The following is an 18,788-nucleotide window of genomic DNA, read 5'->3' as shown; positions in this document are numbered from 1 at the left end:
ATCTACAAAACAAAAAACTTGCGAGATATGTAGAAGCCATGTGTCTCCGCAAGATGGTGACAAAAACAACCGGAATAAGACACCACCGAAGAAGAAAATGCAAACGTTAGCTACATAGCGCTAAGCAGGGAGTCGCCGTGTATGTTTTTGCTAAGATTTGCGTATAAAGCTCGATTTCCTTTTTCGGGGTTGTTACTTCAGCATCGACTAAGCGTCAAAGTTTATTATCTCTCGTCTGAGTGCATTTCGAAGCTGCTCCAGTTAGCTTAGCTTGTTCGTTGTTATTATTGTGGGCGAAATGTGTAAAGTCCAAATGCTGAGAGCCTTGGTGAACGAGCGACTAACCGCTGCCGTTGACGAAATATTTGTAGCGTTCGAAAGAACGCTAGCAGAGTACGAGGGGGAACTTCGTCGAACGAAAGATGAAAACGAGCGACAACGTCAGCTGCTGGACGCTGTGATGTTCAAGCCTCAAATGGAGTCACAAAGAGGAGGTTTGAACGCTTCTCGTTGTTTAATAACTCTAACTTGATCATTTAGCTCAACGTCTTCCTTTTCCCATTTGGAGTGTTTGTGTTCGTGTGCCCCGCAGAAGTCAGCGAACAAGATCTTCCTCCTGTGCAGCCGGGATGGAGCTCCAGGCCTCCCACCATCAAAGAGGAAGAGCGAGCCGGGAGTCCGGATGATGCTGACGTCAGCAAGTTTCCTGTGACCCGTGTGATTGTGAATAGTGAAGAAGACGACGATGGAGCTCGGCGGTCACAGCTTTACCGCAGCGAGGCGAGGAGGAGACCGGCAGCGGGCAGCCCCTTCGCTCCGCTCTCGGATCGTGACGACGCCGTGTCGCGGTCTCCTGGCGTCGATGAGGAAGACCGTCGAGCTGATGCGACGCACGGACATTTGAAATGCTCTCAATGCGGCAAAACGTTTGACAGCAAAAGCCGCTTAAAAAAGCACAAGAAGCATCACAATGACAGCAAACAAGTGTTGAAGTGTTCACAATGTGACAAAACCTTTGGCAGCAAGACTGATTTGCAAAGACACGTAAGGATCCACACGGGGGAAAAACCCTTCAGCTGCTCCTTTTGCGACAAAAAGTTCTCCATCAAGGGAAATTTGATAGTGCACACCAGGACGCACACAGGAGAAAAAACTTTTTCCTGCTCGTCGTGCAAGCAAAGCTTCGGCGTCGGTTCGGCGTTGCGGAGGCACATGAGAACGCACACTGGCGAGAAACCTTTCTCCTGCTCATTTTGCGGTGAAAGATTCTCTCAGAAGGGCCACATGATGAGACACACCAGGACGCACACTGGCGAGAAACCGTTCAGTTGCAACGTGTGCGAGAAAAAGTTCTCTGAAAAGTACAACATCAAGAAGCACAAGTGTACTTGTTAAAAGGGATCAGACATATCACCGTGATGAAGTATTAAGTGTATTGATCGTGTTCTTTACTCATTTACAAGTACATTTACAAGTATTAAAGTCGCATTCGCAGGACGACTGGAACCTCAACTGTTTATGTTCACTGTTTCCCAGCTGCCGCAAATACATTTGGAAATGTAGCACTACCTGTTTGCCTCACCAGTAAACACACTATAACGGGACTGTCTGTGACTGTAGCCCACGGTGCCAACTTTGTCCAGTAGATGGCATCCTAACTGCTTCTTAACACGGCTCTTGTTTGTATTTGTAAACATGTTGGTCTGTTGTAAACTGTTTGTCTCGGAACCGGACATTTGCCACAACACGCAAGGACACACTGGAAAGAAAGCATTCAGTTGCAACGTGTACGGTGAAAGATTCACTTACCATTATCCCAAATATGTCTGCTAATTTTTCATTGCACAAAAAAAAGAATTCTGCAAGAATAAAGTCATAATGTTATTCAAATAATTGACATGAATCATATACGCGACTTTGAGTAAGTTCTACTGTACTGCTGTCGGATTTGCATCGTATATCTATGCAGGACAGGGTTCAGCCGCTAGATGTCACTGTAGCTTGGCTACAGCTTGGCTGTGTTGCTCGAGAAAGCGGCAGCTATTATCCGTAGTTTCTGCTTCTTTTTTTACTTGTATTTGTATTAGACGCTTGCAATAACATAAATGCAAGAGCATTCATGACTTGGAGAATGTGGCTGAATGTAGTAACAAGGTGACTCCAGGAGATGGCAGCAATGCTACGTCACGGAATCCAAGTCCCCCAAAAGCAGCCGAAGAAGACAAAAGCGGATGTTAGGAAGAAGTCGCTAAGTATTGAATGTTCAATATTTGTTATTGTATCTATTGCCGCGTTTGTTCTGCATCCTACCCCTATTTAATCGCGTATTACGTTTCAGTCGTCGTGACAACATGTAGCCTCGTCTAGGTTGCGCTTTGAAGTTGGCTCTGGTTAGCTTAGCTTGCTAGCTGCTAACAAAGAAGACTCTGAAGTTAGCAACGTATGCTAAGTGTTGTTATAGCACGAGAATGTGTACAAAGTCAGATATCGTTGGTGAATGAACGACTCATTCGTGACGATGTAGAGATATTTGGCGTGTTAGAAGAACACCTCAGTTAGCGGAGGAACTTTTGCGGACAAAAAGCAGAACGAAGAACTACTGGACGCTGTTTTCAAGAAGCCCCAAATGGAGTCACACAGAGCAGGTTTGTTCACTGTTACTAATTATTTTTGTTGCTATAGCTTTATGTATGTTTGTAATAATAAGACCCAATTGCCCTTAATTCGGGTGTTAATAAATTGTAAAGATGAAAATGAGTTAACTCCTTTGAAGCTAGGATGTTTGGTTTTGTTCCAACAGCTTAGCACTTTATAATCAACCCTTCGAGCCCAAGATCCCTGGTCTAAATCACGCCATAAAACATAATAATTCCATAAAACAAACATTTAAAATGAAGCGTGCAGATCAAATATGTTAAGTTGTCATATGCACCGTTAAATGTGACATCACAGTGAGCCAGAAACCGAGCCTTCGGAGCATCCCAAACTTCTTTCAGGCCTCACTTCCAAATACGAAGACCTCATTATCTGAAACCTTGGCATCATTTAAGACAATAATAAAACATTCTAACAACATTTATAGGTCAGAAAAGTGGGGAAAGCATTATAGGTCCCTTTAAGACACCTCTCGTCTGGTTTGTGAGTTCTCTGGTCTCTACAGGTGGTCCTCGTTTTGTGGCGTCTCTTGGTTACTTACATGTTCCCTTCCATAAATGAATGAAAAACTTAAATTGGTCAGTAAACACGCGAGTCACTCAAGAACTAGGTACAGCACGGTGCACAATGTGCTCAATATTGGACACACTTGCTTGACTTACTAAAATAATTGAAAGGGGACCTGTTATGCCTATTATTAAGAGGCAAGGAAATACAACTTGAATAGGTGCAGAGTCTGGAGGATCTAGAAGCGCGGATTGTCGAGTGTAGCTGCTCTACAGGAGTCCAGAACACAATACAAAGTCCTGAAAACGAGTGTAGGAGGTCCCCTGTAAGAGTGACGATCCGCCTGGATGTTGTAAAGATGCCAAAGGATCGGCAATGTCTTCATTGCAGAAACGAAACAGGCTACTAGCAGCCACAACACCAAAACATCAACAGCAAACTCAACTGTCCTCTTTCTAATATGGTCTGTGCTCTCCAGTGACCATTGGAAGTCCTTCAAGACGTGTTTTCATTGGTTCCTTTGGTGCGGTGCATGCCGGGCAATGTCAGACAAAATGACCTTACCAGATAGTCATCGTCGTCTTGTGCTCTGCAGCCATCGGTGAAGGAGGTCCACCCCCCGAGGAGCAGGAGTGGAGCTCCAGGGTGGCGCAGGGGGAGCTGCAGCCCGGCCACATTAAGGAGGAAGAGGAGGATCACAGCATCAGTCAGGAGGAGCAGCAGCTTGAAGGGCTGGAGGAGTTCCCCGTCATTCGAGTGATTGTGAAAGGCGAAGACGACGAAGATGAAGCTCGGCGGTCACAGCTTGATCGCAGTCCAAGCCAGGAGAAGAAAAGAACAGAAGCGGACAGCCTCTTAGCTCCGCTGTCAGACAGCGATGACGCCACGTCGCGCTCTCCCGCCACGGATGATGACGCTAAAGACTTGAAAGCGGATACGAGGCGTCACGCTGACAGCAGACACTTCACATGCTCCCAATGCGACAAAACCTTTGACAAGGTGACGCGTTTAAAGTCACACATGAGATGTCACAAGGGAGAAGAAATCTTCATCTGCCCATTTTGTGGCAAGAGCTTTGGTGTGCAGGAACATTTGATCAGTCACATGATGATCCACACTGGAGAGAAACCTTTCATTTGTTCAATCTGCGGTGGAAGTTTTGCCCTGAAAAATACTTTGATCATACACATGCGAACACACAGCGGCGAGAAACCTTTTACTTGCTCGGTTTGCGGCGAAAGATTCTCCCAAAAGGTCAATTTAACAACTCACATGAGAACGCACACGGGAGAGAAACCCTTTACCTGCTCGGTGTGCGGGGAGAATTTCTCTCAAAAAGGAAATTTGATGAAACACATGAGAACGCACACAGGTGAGAAACCATTTCCCTGTTCCGTTTGTGGCGAAAAATTCTCCCAGAAAGGAAATTTGATTATACACATGAGAACGCATACCGGTGAGAAACCTTTTCCCTGCTCAGTTTGTGGCAAAACGTTCTCTCTGAAAGGCAGCTTGATGAAACACACGAGGACACACACGGGGGAGAAACCGTTTTCTTGTTCAATATGTGGCGAAAAATTTGCCCAGAAGGGAAATTTGAACATCCACACACGGAAACATACGGGCGAGAAACCATTCAGCTGCAGTCTGTGCGATGAGAAGTTCTTTCAGAAGGTCCAGCTGAACAAACACAAGTGCGCAGGTGAGAAGAGCGGCAGCACGTGAAATAACTTTATAACAACATGGCAGCCTCATTGCATCTCCAATGGCGGATGTGATGACAACATGGATGGATGTGTCCTTGTACTCTTATTGTCATGTTAAACACGTGTAAGCAACACTTTAAAATCACACAAACACGTCTTCCTTCTTGTAAGCTGGTACTTGTGACCTTAAATAAATCACAAGTCTTAAAAGCCCAGTATTAAATGTGTGCCCTTTTTGCCTTAAACAGTAATTGTAATTAATTGGCCACAAACCGATTTTCTGTCATGCCACTGAACTGTTAATTATCCTCGGCATACATTTGCATAAGTAAGCACATTTTTACACAACATGAACACAAGGCAAGGTGAAGATCCCAGCTCGGCCAGCAGCTAGCCGCAGCCAATTACGACATAAGCTGTTGAAATAGGTCGTTTTGGGGGGGGTTAGCACGAGTAGCCTTATTCCGATAGACCTGGCGACTCTCTCCATTCTGGTCTCTCAGTCAATCCATCTGCCTTTGCAAAACCAAAGGATTTTTTTCCTCCGAGTGCAAACGGCTTTACCCACCATATACGTAAATCGTGACGGGCAGCTGTTGAGGCGCCATCTTACGAATTCTGCGATACACCAGGGCGGTGCATAATCCAAACGGCACCAGACTTGTTATTATGGTTCTGGATAGGTAGACGTCTTCAATGTCCTCCACGAAAAGGCACATGACCTTGATGACCTTACACTTCCCCCACCTGTCCATCATGAACCCATCGGTGACCGTTCTGTCAGGGCAGACAGGTTCCCCTGAACCCAAGCTTCTCGTTGAGAAGATCTTGTTAATTGCGTGGAGAGACCAGTCGATCAATTCCATGATTTCCACTTGAAGAGCATTGCAGCGAGAGGCTCTTAAAAGCAGGACACAGGATTAAAAACGAGACTTCATTCTTGTCAAATTGACATTTTTTTCTCGTTACTGCAACTTTTTTCTTTGAAGGGGACATTCTACTCATTTTTGCAAATTGAAATTTTAATATGTTTTTAATTAAAGTAATTAATTAAATTAAAGAAAATTCACAAGAAGAAAGCTGAAATAGTTGTAAAATTAAAACAATCGCAGAAATTGAAAAAACACTGGTGCAATTTTATAAACTTGAAATATTCTGAGTAAAAATAAGATTAATTGCATAAATGTTGTTATTATGACAAATATTCATATATACTAGCTAGAATATATTCCCTAGTTATGTGTAACAATCTTACAAAATAGGTTTCATCATCAGATACACGAGGGAGCCAAATGTGACCGATGGGTGGCAGCATTATGGCGTCTTGGCGGCGACGACGACGACAAGACGCCACCGAAGAAGAAAAAGGCGGAAGTTAGTGCATCGCTCACAGGGGCCTTGTGTTCGTATCAAGTCTTTGCTTTCGAGTGTTTTCACCGTGCTTTTCTTCGTAAGAACCCGTTTCTTGTATGAAAAAAACGATAAAACGTCACATTCGCGTACAGTCTCGCCGCTCTCGATGCGCTTTGAAGCTTGTCTCAAACGAGCTCACTTTGTTAGCTGCTAACAAAGAGACGCGGAAGTTAGCATCCCGTGCTAATGCTGCCACCCATCGTATTGTGTTAGAAATGCGCACAAAGTCTGACAGCGTTGGCGAATGAGCGACTCGTTGTCTCTGCCGAAGAAATATTTGTAGCTTGAAAAAGAAAGCAAGCGGAGAACGAGGAGGAACTTTGTGGAACAATAGAGGAGAAGGTCAACTACTGAACGCCGCTGTCACGCCTCAAATGGAGTCACACGGAGAAGGTTTGTTCACTTCTTAGTCTCACATCTTCAATAATTTATACATTTTAACAGGGTAGGCTGACCTCATTGGTTTCGGTTCTCGTACAAAAGAGGACACTTTGGATCGGCGGTTGTTTCTGACGTAATAAAAGTAAACAAAGTCATTTATGAATCCAACAACAATGCCAAAACAAAAAATGACACACATGAGGATTGTCTTGTGACTGCGGTTTTCAATTTTGTGTTAATTTTTGTGTTGTTTTGTTGTGTTGTAAAAGCGAACAACTAACCTTAGTTATTATCTTCTTGTAGCTAATATTTTGACTTAAGAAAGTATTGTGTATCCTTTTTAGTACAAGGACTGTATGTACTATTTCTTAATCTTCATTCTTTCATGATTAAAGTATTATTACATATGCATGGTACTTACATATATTTACTTACCTACTTACATATTACTGAATGCTCCAGCCAACTCTTAATTTATGTGACTGAAAGGGCTATCTCCAAGCTTAAATCTGCTAACACTCAATCCTGGAGCATCTCCACCTTCTTGGCTATCGGGAACTTTGATGTGGAGGCTGAAGTGTGAGATGATCGCCATCCTTCTCTTGTGATTTGGACGGTAACGGGGCAGCATGTATTTTAGGCTACTTCAGTTTCCATCCACTCTGCAGAGCTCTTGCTTGCCCCCAAACTGAATGCCATGATATTCCTCCGCCAAACTTGACGGTTGTCTGGGTGAATCTTTTGTTTTGTCCCGTATTCGTGCTGAATGGGGTTCATTTTGATGAATGATTCATCAGAAAAATCCACCATCGCCCATTATCTTACAATTCTTCAGCAGGATGGCACTGCTTCTCACACTTCGGCCTCCACGTCAAAGATCCTGATAGTGAAGAAGGTCAAGAGGCTCCAGGATTGGCCAACTCATTCACCACACATGAACGTAATTGAACACGATCAATTTGATCAATTAGTTGAGCTCACGGGAGTCATCCACCTCAGGGTTAGGGTTTGCGTTAGCATCACCGAGGCACCCTGACTTTATCTTCTGATGTTTTTGGAGCATGTTTGTGTTGCCAGGCACTGTAAGTTCTCTTTTGGACAAAACCGGAGGTCAGGTGATAATTGACATGTGCATGCGGTCATCGCCATCAGTCAGTGGTGCCGATGTAATGATTGACACTTGAGACTGTCCAATGATTGAACGGTGCCTGAAATGCTCTAGTGATGTAGACAGAGAGGCGGCTCGTCATCCGTACTGATCCCCAATCATAACAGCTCCATTGCTTAGTTGCTCCACTGTTTAGTTGTGCACATTTCTGTCCAGTCTGCGCAGAAGCAGCTTGTCAGCACCACATATGACTGCAGAGTCGACGAGCAACGTGCTCATCACGATAAAATAACCTATCCTGTATTCTTGTCACGGGCAGACATCCGTGAAGATGAAGAAGATCTTCCCCTTGAGCATCAGGAGTGGCGCTCCCGGGTGGCGCAGGAGGAGCCACGGCATCTCTACATTAAAGAGGAGGAGGAGGAGCATAGCATCAGTCAGGAGGAGGCCGACATCAGCACGTTTCCGGTGATTCGTGTGATTGTGAAGAATGAAGATGACGAGGATGAGGCTCAGTGGCCGCAGCTCGATGATCGTCAAAGTGTGGCAACGAGAAGATTGGAAGCGGAGAGCCTCTTAGCTCCACTGTCTGACAGCGATCAGACCGACGATGAATACCCCAAAGGGGATAGATCGCAAAAAGGCAGCAAAGACTTTCAATGTTCTCAGTGTAACAAAGCTTTTGGCAGAAAGCGGAATTTGAAAACACACATGATGGTCCACACCGGAGAGAAACCTTTCATTTGTTCCATCTGCGGTGGAGGTTTCTCTCTCAAAGGCACCCTGACCATACACATGAGAACACACACAGGGGAGAAACCTTTTCCCTGTGAAGTTTGCGGCGAAAGATTCTCTCAGAAAGTCAACTTAACAAAACACATGAGAAAGCACACTGGGGAGAAACCGTTTCCCTGCTCGATTTGTGGGGAAAAATTCTCCCAGAAAGGAAATTTGATGATACACATGAGATGGCACACAGGTGAGAAACCCTTTGGCTGTCCAATTTGCGGAGAAAACTTCTCTCAAAAAGGAAATTTAATGATCCACGTGAGAACGCACACCGGAGAAAAACCTTTTCCCTGTGAAATTTGCGGACAGACATTTGCCAGGAAAGACATTTTGCTGAAACACACACGAACACACACTGGCGAGAAACCTTTCACTTGCTCAGTTTGCGGCGAGAAATTTGCTCAGAAAGGCAACTTGAAGACGCACACCAGGAAACACACCGGAGAGAAACCTTTTAGCTGCAGCCTGTGTGACAAGAGGTTCGCTTACAAGTATCAGCTGAACAAACACAAGTGCGGAAGTGAGCTCGGCGGCAGTAAGTCCAATCCGAACGAGTCCTCAGGGCGTCAAAAAGTTTGAAAAACTTGACAATTTGTCAAAAACATTTGTGAACGTATGGCGCTTAAGTCACACCAAAATCGAAATTGCTTCCATGTGTGACGTCAGCGCGCCTCACACCGTCTTATTTCACTGTGAAGTCGCTGTGAAACGTGATAATATTTGTTCATAAAATACACTATATGCTTTAATGAGAGCTTTAATGTATATAATGTTATTGGATCTGCATTAACAGTTGTGTGGCATAGTGAAAGAATTGAGAAAAGAGCAACGAGCCTTTGAATCATGGTTTTCATACAAAATGTGATACTTTCCCAACCACTGTTGGATATTTTTTACAAGCAATAAAAATACCAAAGGCAACTCTTGGTCTCTGATTTTGTGATTGCTATGCTTCTTCCCAATTGAACCACTTGGTGTCTTTTTTGCTACGTAATGTTGCATTTCAAATGACGATGGCGTTTCATTGTAATTCATAAACACCATTACTGGTGCTAAAAGTAATGTCCAGGGTCTCTGTTAGAGGGCAGTATTTTGCAGTCAACTGCGCTAGTCGTCAAAAAAAACTCGCCGAAGAAAAAAGGCGGAAGTTAGCACGTCGATAAATAAGAGCACATAGCACATATAAAAGTCTTTACTGTTGGCTTTTTAATTATGCTTGTTCTCCATGCAGGACGCATCTTATATTCATTCGCGTAAAAATGACACATTACTGTTCTGTCTCGTTTGCGTGTATTTTAAAGGACACCAAGCTATCGTTAGCTAATTAGCTTCGAACAAAAAGACACTGACGTTAGCATCACATGCTAAGGGTTGTCATTGTGTGAAAATGTGTATAAAGTCCGAGATTGATGGCGATTGAGCGAGTCGCAAATGTCAAAGAAGACATTTGTAGTGTTAGAAAGAACGATAGCAGACTACCGGGAGGAACTTTCTCTTTCGACGAAAGAGGAGCTCGAAGGACAACGTCAACTCCTGCTTGAAATGGAAATGGAGTCACACGGAGCAGGTTTGCTGACTTCCTACTCTCCCATTAATGCTGGTTTATAACATCCGTCATTTTCAACTCAGCGCTTTTGTCTTGGAAGGTCGACTTCATGAATTCAACCTCATGAGATGAACCAAAAGGCAGTAGGAAGAAGCAGATCTTATTTAATCCACGTCTATTACTGATAATTCACTCCATATCATTTACATCTTCACACTCAATATTTTGTTTTCACACTTTCCTGTGTGAAAATAAGGGAATGTGTTGGGATAAAAAATAAACTAGGAGTGGGAAAAAAAATTAAAACATGATTTTATTGTTCATGAGTAATTTGTGGTTACACATAACGTAATAACTTATCACTTGCATGAATGAAATGTAGGGATAAATATTGTCTGAGTCTTTTATTTCCTTGTAGTTGACATGATGCCATCTTCTACTTGGGGATTCTTCCGCCAGGGTTGCGTTCAGGGGCAGCGTTGGTGTTTCAACCACTGTACTGTTGAATAACATTACATGATGTGTGCTTGAAACTATCCAGTTTGTGCCAAGATGAGAGGCAGTGAGGGAGGATTCCAAACAACATGTGGCACTTTGTGGGGAAACCTGCCCGTTGGTGCTTTTTTATTGGTGCATTCACAATTTGCGGTTCTTCACTACTCGCTGGCCGTGTGTTTGTGTTCTCGTGTCCCGCAGATGGCGAAGAAGAAAATCTTCCCCCAGAGGAGCGAAAGTGGAGCTCCTGGATGGAGCAGGAGGAGACACCGTCTTCCCAGGTTACAGAAGAAGAAGAGGAGTTAGAGCCGCCCTGCATTAAAGAGGAAGAGGAGGAATCAGAGCCGCCTCACATTAAGGAGGAAGATGAGGAGCACAGCATCAGTCGGGGGGAACAGCAGCAGGAGGATGCCGACATCAGCAAGTTTCCAGTGACTTGTATGACTGTGAAGAGCGAGGATGATGAAGACAAAGGTCAGGGGTCACAAATTGATGACAGTCAAAGCGTGGAGAAGAAAGGCAGCAGCTTGAGCCGACACAGGACGACAGAAGCCGACGGTGGGGGATCACAAGTAGGCAGCCCCTTCGCTCCGCTATCAGAGAGTGACGACGCGACGTCACACTCTCCTGACACGGATGACGAAGACTATAAAGCTGATGTGACATGTCGCCCTGGCAACAAACACTTTAAATGCTTTCAATGTGACAAAACCTTTGGCAGCAAAAGTAATTTAAAAAGGCACATGGGATGTCACACGGGAGAAAAACTATTTAGCTGCTCGATTTGCGGTAAAGAATTCTCCCAGAAGGGAATTTTAATGAGACACACAAGAACACACACCGGAGAGAAACCTTTTTCATGCCCATTCTGCGCCAAAAGATTCTCTATTAAGGGAAATTTGATCACACACACACGAATACACACCGGAGAGAAACCGTTCTCCTGTTCAGTCTGTAAAACTAGTTTCACTGTTCGTTCGGCGCTGGTTCAACACATGCGAACACACACTGGCGAGAAACCCTTTCCTTGTTCGTTTTGTGGGAAAACCTTTTCTCAGAAAGTCAGCTTGATGACGCACTTGAGAAGACACACCGGAGAGAAGGTGTTCAGCTGCAAGGCGTGCGATGAGAGATTCTCTCATAAGTACCAGCTGAACAAACACAAGTGTGGCGGCGAGGACAGTGGCAGAAAATGAAGGAATGAAATCCAGTCAATCCTATTGTTTTTAAGTTTGACCTATAAGGTACTGCTGAGGTGTATGAGGGTTTTTTCTGTCATTTTTTGCACTATTTCTTCCAAAAGAAGAACAAGCGTCCACAAAGGGTGGACTATAAACTTGCTTTGCCGTCTGAGATTGTTAACAAGATTCATACTAATTTGGGTTTACAGTGTGGTTAGGCAAGGCAAAACGTGTAAAAGGTTTCTTATGTTTGCTTAAAGAAGAGCAAGGCGGTCGGACACCCATGAGTTGTTTTGTTGTTTATATTTTCATGAAGAGTACTTGTACTTGAGTACTTGAAGAGTACTTGTACTTGAAGAGTACTTGTACTTGAGTACTTGAGTACTTGTTTTGTTGTTTATATTTTCATGAAGACCACGGACCAGCTTCCTCGGTGCGAGGCCTGTAACACAAGCATCAACAAGTTAACCACCGGAAGACACAATTAACAGCAAAGAAAGCAAAACACGTAACATGTACACTTGTCACTCAAGTGCACAAAGACGGTAACCGTCTAATTAACACGAGGGTTGCAACAGTACTCATGGACACGTTGCTTTTATTTCACAATGAATTGAAAAATCTGTTGCCTTGACTTTGACTGTATTGTCTTTTCGATAATTGATTGTAAGGTTTAATTGCCAACTGGATGTGTTGAAATGTGTAAATAATGAACACCGTGTAGTTTCGTTGAAATTTGATCTGTCAATCTGATTTCATTTCAATCTGATCTATTGAACAGCACTATTGAGTTATACATTGAATTGTATTTTTTGTTTTTACAAGCTACAGTCAGTTAATTGGTTCCAGACCCGACCACATTAAATGAATTTCCGTAACTTCATGAAGTGTTAAAAGGGACCCGTTATGCTTAACCCATTTTTGTACCTATAAATGTTGATACAATGTAGCATTCTCAGGTTAAACGATGCCGCATTTGCAGAAAATGAAAGTTCGACTCCACGGCAGCCACATTCATTTTAGGTGAGGGCAAAAACCCGATAACCATTCTAGTTTGTCCAAGCGGTGTTTCCGTAGCACAGCCGCTGATTGATACGCTTCGGATGGAGGAAGGCGACACTGCGTGCTCGTCAGGTTTGCGGTTTTGCTTTGTATTTACTGAGTACAAGTTGAAGGATAGCGTAGGCTAAACAACGGGATTTATCACAACAAAGCTTCGGTGCGCTTTGAACCGTCTCTCTGGCTAGCATAGCTTGTAAGCTGCTAACGAAGAGGCGGAAGTTAGCAACACATGCTAGGTGTTGTTATTGTCCGAGGGCGTTAGGGAATGAGCGACTAGCTGCTACCGTGGAGGAAATATTCGGAGTGTTAGAGAGAACAATAGCCGAGTACGACGTGGAACGTTGTCGAACAAAAGGGGGATGACCAGCGACAACAACAACTACTGGACGCTTCAAATGGAGTCACGCGGGGCAGGTTTGTTTACTTCTTCCTCTCGCCTCACGTGCTTAGTGACCTTTTTGCATTCCTTCAGGAAAGGAAGGTAATAGATGCCTTTGACAACTAGTACTTTGGCTTCTTCCGGTCATCCATTTAACTTGATTTTGTTGCCACTCAAATTGCCTTGTGTGTTCCCCTGAACAGTAGTGTGAGTAGTGTGATGAGTTCAATTCCACATGGTAATGTGAGCCAGTGTAGTGAGGCTGTTTATGGGAGAATTCATTCATTCATTCATTTTCTACCGCTTTTTCCTCACGAGGGTCGCGGGGGTGCTGGAGCCTATCCCAGCTGTCTTGGGTCGAGAGGCGGGGTACACCCTGGACTGGTGGCCAGCCAATCCCAGGGCACATATAGACAAACAACCATTCACACTCACATTCATACCTATGGACAATTTGGAGTGGCCAATCAACCTAGCATGTTTTTGGAATGTGGGAGGAAACCGGAGTACCCGGAGAAAACCCACGCATGCACGGGGAGAACATGCAAACTCCACACAGAGATGGCCGAGGGTGGAATTGAACCCTGGTCTCCTAGCTGTGAGGTCTGTGCGCTAACCACTAGACCGCCGTGCCGCCCTATGGGAGAATTCATTCTGGTTAATCAGGAGTGACAATCTACCCTAGCGTTTTTTCCAACATCAGGATACGTTATGTATTTAGCAATTATGTACATTATGTATCTATTTTTATATTTCACAGTATCCTTTTCTTGTGTTAATTAGGTCTTTTTCCACAAAGCCTTCACTTCTGACTTGCACAGATACACTCAACTACACTCTTCTTGTAAGCTTCACCCTTGTATTTAACTTGCAAGGATGCTCAAGGATGACTGAGAGACATGTTATGGTGCTGAGGTTGTCCTAAACACAGGTTGTGGGCCACCTTTTGTAGACCTGCATGGTGCTGAGATTGTCCTAAACACAGGTTGTGGGCCACCTTTTGTAGACCCGCAGGTTGTACACAGTGTTTACCCCATAAGTTTGCTGCTTTTTGAGTCAAGTTATCTTCTTGTGTCCTACAGAGATCAGTGAAGAGCAGAAGAAGCCTCAGCCCCCCCACGTTAAAGAAGAAGAAGAGGAGGAGCCACAGCCTCCACACGTTAAAGAAGAGGAGGAGGAGCACAGCGTCACTCAGGAGGCGCCGGACCTCAGAAAGTTTCCAGTGATCCGTGTGATTGTGAAGAGTGAAGATGATGAAGACGAAGCTCAGTGGTCACCGCTTGACAGTCAAAGTGAGGAGAAGAGAAGATCACACGCAGACAGCCTGCTACCGCCGCTGTCAGATAGTGACGATACGGCGTCGCACTCTCCCGACAGTGACGACGAAGACTGTAAAGCTGATATGACGCGTCACGCTGACAGCACATGCTTCAAATGCTTCCAGTGCGACAAAACCTTCAGTGACAGCAGCGCATTGGAAGTCCACATGACGTGTCACACAGGCGACAAAACATTCAGCTGCCCATTTTGCGATAAAGGCTTCCCGAGAAATAGTAATTTGAAATTACACATGAGAACACACACTGGAGAGAAACCGTATTCCTGCTTGGTGTGCGATAAAAAGTTCTCAATAAAGGGTAATTTGATGAAACACGCAAGCACACACACTGGAGAGAAACCATTTTCCTGCCCAGTTTGCAGCAAAAGATTCTCTCGCAAAGGCAATTTGATGGCACACACGAGGACTCACGCCGGGGAAAAAAACGAGAAAACATTTTCCTGCTCAGCCTGTGCGACGAGTTTTGGCATGCGCTCAACATTGTTGCGGCACATGAGGACACACACCGGTGAGAAACCTTTTCCCTGCTCAGTTTGTGGCCAAACATTTTCTCAAAAGGGACATCTAATGAGACACATGAGGACGCACAGCGGTGAGAAACCTTTCCCTTGCTCTATTTGTGGGAAAAGATTCACTCAGAAAGGCAGCCTGATGACACACATGAGAACACACAGTGTGGATAAACCTTTTCCCTGCTCGGTTTGTGGACAGAGATTCTCTCAAAAAGGCAATTTAATGAAACACCAAAGAACGCACACTGGAGAGAAACCATTCAGTTGCAATGTATGCACTAAAAAGTTCTCCTACAAGTATCAGCTTAGTCGGCATGAGTGTGCTGGTGAGAAGAGCAGCAGCACATGAAGATGCCGATGCGGGAGTAAAAAAGTAGTGTGATGTTTGTGTTTCTTCCATTTCAAAATAAACCCTATGAAAAACTTGCTCTTTTACACTTTTGATCATCTACCTCTCCCCCATGCAGTCGCTGCTTGGACAGTACTTGCAGAGATGCATACGCTAGCACTCACTGACAGTATCTTGGAAATAACTATAAGCACATCTATTTTGTCATAACAATATTAGTCATACTGGTCCATCCATACTGTAATATGTCACTTTTCTTTGGGTGTTTTCCATTTCAACGCCCCTGTAATGACTAATGTTTTTTCCACTCTTCTGACATAAAAATGTTGTTTTCTCGTGTTAAACGATGCCAAACGTTCAGATAATGAGGCCTGTGCTTTTTGAAGTGTGGCGTCACAGTGAGCCAGACTTCCTTATATGGGCGTGTCCGGGTGCAAGCCGGAAACCGTACAAGCTGAGTGAGACCAATCACAGCGAAGTGAGCGTGCCCGGAGGCGGGTCGTAGGTGGAATAAATTAAAATGCAACTCCAAGGACAAGATAGCTGAAATAGGTACATATTCTGGAAGATGTAGAGAGCTTTCTGGGCCGGTTATCGTGTGTAACTACTCTTCATGAGTCCACAACTCAATACAAAGGTACAAAATTTGCATAATCGGGTCCCTGTAAATTAAATTTCTCAGCTGCTATGTAGTTTGTCCAAGTGAGGCTGCCGTAGCAGAGCTCTGCAACACTTCCGCTAAAAAGGTGAACATCTAGCAGGCAGACACGGCCTTTTCCCACATTTATTCCGTTTCCCTGTTTGTTCTTCGTTCTTCACCGTTAACACGCTGACACCCTACATGGACTGAACATCACCGTCTACGACACCTTCGTCTCCGTGCACTTTATAAGCTTCTTTCTCGCTAGATTAGCTCGTTAGCTGCTAACAAAGAGAAGCGGAAGTTAGCGTGACATGCTAAGTGTTGTTGTTCTGTGTTGTTGTACCGATGAGGAAATATTTGTAGTGTGAGAAAGTACTTTGCCGAGTAAGAAAGGGCAGAACCAGCGACGCCGTCAACTACTGGACGCTGTTTTCAAGCTTCAAATGGAGTTACACAGAGCAGGTTCGTTTACTTCCTTCTCTTAAGAGCCTTTCATTTCATGATTACGGTATTACATGTCCATTTCATTCATTCACACGATGACACTGTAGACAGAAGGACAGTTGGTAGTAAGTGGCTATACCGTGTACGTCAGTGATACCTATTTGCCCTTTCCACTTTAATCAAATACATAAAGTATGAACACCTCTGATCTACACACAGTACATAAGGCCGGGGCATGTTTATGTAGAATTATTTGTTATGAGCATGCCTTCATGTTACATTATTCTTATTATGCCACCGTGTGTGTGTGTGTGTGTGTGCAGACGTCAGTGAAGATCTTCGCCTAGAGCTACAGGAGTGGAGCTCCAGGGTGGCGCAGGAGGAGTCACGGCCGCCCAACATTAAAGAGGAGGATGACGAGGAGGGACAGCCTGTGCCGGCCTACATTAAAGAAGAAGAAGAGGAGCACAGCATCAATCAAGAGGAGGGGCAGGAAGTGGCTGACGTAAGCAAGTTTCCAGTGATTTGTGTGATTGTGAAGAGTGAAGACGATGAAGACAAGGGTCACGGATCACGGATCGATTATTGTCAACACAAGGAGAAGGAGGAGGCGGAGCATCCAAGCAGCAGCTCAAGTCGCCACTTGACAACAGAAGCAGATAGCCTCTTAGCGCCGCTGTCAGATAGTGACGACACAGCGTCACACTCTCCTGAAACTGACGAGGAAGACTCTAAAGCTGATGTGACGGGTCTCCCGTTCGTCTGTTCATTTTGTGGTAAACGCTTCTCTCAGAAAGGCAATTTGATAACACACACAAGAACACACACTGGCGATAAACCATTCAGCTGCTCCATTTGCGGTGAAAAATTCACTCAAAAAGGCAACTTAATGAGACACACAAGAAAGCATGTCGACGAAAAACCATTTTCTTGCTCAGTTTGTGGCAAAAGATTCACTCAAAAAGGTAATTTGATGACACATGCAAGAAAACACAATGGTGAGAAACCATTTTCCTGCTCGATTTGCGGTAAAAGTTTTTCTGTCAAGGGGAACTTGAATGCACACACTCGAACACACACCGGTGAGAAACCATTCAGCTGTGCTGTTTGTGGTGAAAGGTTCTCTCAAAAAGGCAATTTGATGGCGCATGAAAGAAAACACAACGGTGAGAAACCCTTCAGCTGCTCATTTTGTGGCAAAACATTTCCCGTAAAGGGGAATTTGTTGACGCACATAAGAACACACACTGGAGACAAGCCGTTCTCGTGTTCCTTCTGTGACAAGAGGTTTTCTGCAAAGGACAGTTTAAAAGCACACTTAACAATACACACGGGAGAGAAACCATTTTCCTGCTTGGTTTGTGGCAAAACCTTCCCACTGAGGGGCAAGTTGATGAAGCACACACGAACACACACCGGAGAACAACCCTTTTCCTGCTCAGTCTGCGGAAAAAGATTCTCGGTCAAAAGAAGTTTGGAAGCACACACGACAACGCACACCGGTGAGAAACCATTCAGCTGCACCGTGTGCGGTAAAAGGTTCTCCTATAAGTACGACATCACCAGACACAAGTGTGCAGGTGAGAAGAGCAGCACGATATCGAAAAATAAAGACTCCACCCACTCCGAATAGTTGTTGCAGTGATGATGACTGAGAAAGAGCACGGTTTCAGAAAGCTGTGTTCCAGGGCAAAACCTAAAAAAAACGATTATGTGTTGTTGGACCAATGTTTTAAGTCACATTTCAACATTCTAAAGTGTCTTGCACGTGTAAAAACTCTTTAACCGCCAGTAATAATAAATTCAGTCCATGTGTGCTCTGCCTTTTATGCCATACAGCGCATGTGGAGGGTTTTACCTTTTTAGCGGTGGCTGCCACCTACTGGAGAGGAGCACCGGCAACGGCAGAAAAACAACCTGGCGAGAGAACACAGCAATAGCAGTGCTTGTTGTTGATATAAGCAATTTATGTGCGCTATCAACAGTTTGCCACAATAACGAATGGAGTAGCGACTGATGGCGGCACCTGTGGAGTTGGACCGCCTCGGACAGGAGAGAGACAACTGGGTGACAAATGAGTGGGGATGATAGAACGCATATCAACAGCGGTGTCTTTTGTGTTGGTATTTTAAGCAACCTCGGTGTACTATCAACATGACTATACTGGCTATAAATAAAGAATGGAGGAGCAGTGTTGATGTCTGCAGTGACGTAAGCAAGGAACAGGGAAGCCGTGCTAACCGCTAAGCTAACTTAAATCTGCTGTAGCAAACAACGAA

The 18,788-nt window shown here is 44.5% G+C and overlaps 5 protein-coding genes across 6 annotated transcripts; all 5 read left to right on the top strand.

Annotated features, from left to right (window-relative positions):
- Positions 1-44: 44 nt before the first annotated feature.
- Positions 45-5,243, top strand: LOC131139838 (uncharacterized). Its single transcript, XM_078795840.1, has 5 exons — positions 45-494; positions 593-1,392; positions 2,543-2,645; positions 3,641-3,706; positions 3,758-5,243. Exons 1-5 carry the CDS (start codon positions 299-301, stop codon positions 4,885-4,887), a joined length of 2,295 nt encoding a protein of 764 aa, XP_078651966.1. The 5' UTR covers positions 45-298; the 3' UTR covers positions 4,888-5,243.
- A 984-nt stretch (positions 5,244-6,227) lies between these two features.
- Positions 6,228-9,470, top strand: LOC131139187 (uncharacterized). The gene is made up of 2 exons (XM_058088528.2): positions 6,228-6,674; positions 8,090-9,470. Exons 1-2 carry the CDS (start codon positions 6,656-6,658, stop codon positions 9,136-9,138), a joined length of 1,068 nt encoding a protein of 355 aa, XP_057944511.2. The 5' UTR covers positions 6,228-6,655; the 3' UTR covers positions 9,139-9,470.
- A 228-nt stretch (positions 9,471-9,698) lies between these two features.
- On the top strand, positions 9,699-12,777 carry LOC131139185 (uncharacterized). Its single transcript, XM_058088526.2, has 2 exons — positions 9,699-10,126; positions 10,802-12,777. The coding sequence occupies exons 1-2, from the start codon at positions 9,991-9,993 to the stop codon at positions 11,794-11,796; spliced, it is 1,131 nt and encodes a 376-aa protein (XP_057944509.2). The 5' UTR covers positions 9,699-9,990; the 3' UTR covers positions 11,797-12,777.
- Positions 12,778-12,878: 101 nt separating this feature from the next.
- LOC131139182 (uncharacterized) lies at positions 12,879-15,487 on the top strand. The gene is made up of 2 exons (XM_058088524.2): positions 12,879-13,257; positions 14,305-15,487. Exons 1-2 carry the CDS (start codon positions 13,203-13,205, stop codon positions 15,420-15,422), a joined length of 1,173 nt encoding a protein of 390 aa, XP_057944507.2. The 5' UTR covers positions 12,879-13,202; the 3' UTR covers positions 15,423-15,487.
- A 667-nt stretch (positions 15,488-16,154) lies between these two features.
- Positions 16,155-18,475, top strand: LOC131139194 (uncharacterized). 2 transcript variants are annotated; one of them, XM_058088537.2, is made up of 3 exons: positions 16,155-16,527; positions 16,833-17,474; positions 18,349-18,475. In XM_058088537.2, exons 1-3 carry the CDS (start codon positions 16,509-16,511, stop codon positions 18,447-18,449), a joined length of 762 nt encoding a protein of 253 aa, XP_057944520.2. In that variant the 5' UTR covers positions 16,155-16,508; the 3' UTR covers positions 18,450-18,475. The 2 variants fall into 2 exon arrangements, with proteins under 2 accessions (XP_057944520.2, XP_078651739.1); XM_078795613.1 differs by having other exon boundaries at positions 16,833-18,475.
- The last annotated feature ends 313 nt before the right edge of the window (positions 18,476-18,788 follow it).

This window comes from Doryrhamphus excisus, linkage group LG13, assembly GCF_037039965.1.
Source record: "Doryrhamphus excisus strain RoL-2023G ecotype Guam linkage group LG13, RoL_Dexc_Guam_v1.1, whole genome shotgun sequence".
Taxonomy (NCBI): Eukaryota; Metazoa; Chordata; class Actinopteri; order Syngnathiformes; family Syngnathidae; genus Doryrhamphus; species Doryrhamphus excisus.
Note: the sequence above shows the minus strand (reverse complement) of the source record. Positions and strands in the feature narration are given on the sequence as shown.

Coding starts and splice junctions, on each gene's coding strand:
- LOC131139838 (XM_078795840.1), top strand. CDS start 299: ATGTGTAAAGTCCAAATGCTGAGAGCCTTGGTGAACGAGCGACTAACC. Junction 495..592: donor AATGGAGTCACAAAGAGGAG/GTTTGAACGCTT, acceptor TGTGCCCCGCAG/AAGTCAGCGAACAAGATCTT. Junction 2,646..3,640: donor AATGGAGTCACACAGAGCAG/GTTTGTTCACTG, acceptor TGTGCTCTCCAG/TGACCATTGGAAGTCCTTCA.
- LOC131139185 (XM_058088526.2), top strand. CDS start 9,991: ATGTCAAAGAAGACATTTGTAGTGTTAGAAAGAACGATAGCAGACTAC. Junction 10,127..10,801: donor AATGGAGTCACACGGAGCAG/GTTTGCTGACTT, acceptor CGTGTCCCGCAG/ATGGCGAAGAAGAAAATCTT.
- LOC131139182 (XM_058088524.2), top strand. CDS start 13,203: ATGACCAGCGACAACAACAACTACTGGACGCTTCAAATGGAGTCACGC. Junction 13,258..14,304: donor AATGGAGTCACGCGGGGCAG/GTTTGTTTACTT, acceptor TGTGTCCTACAG/AGATCAGTGAAGAGCAGAAG.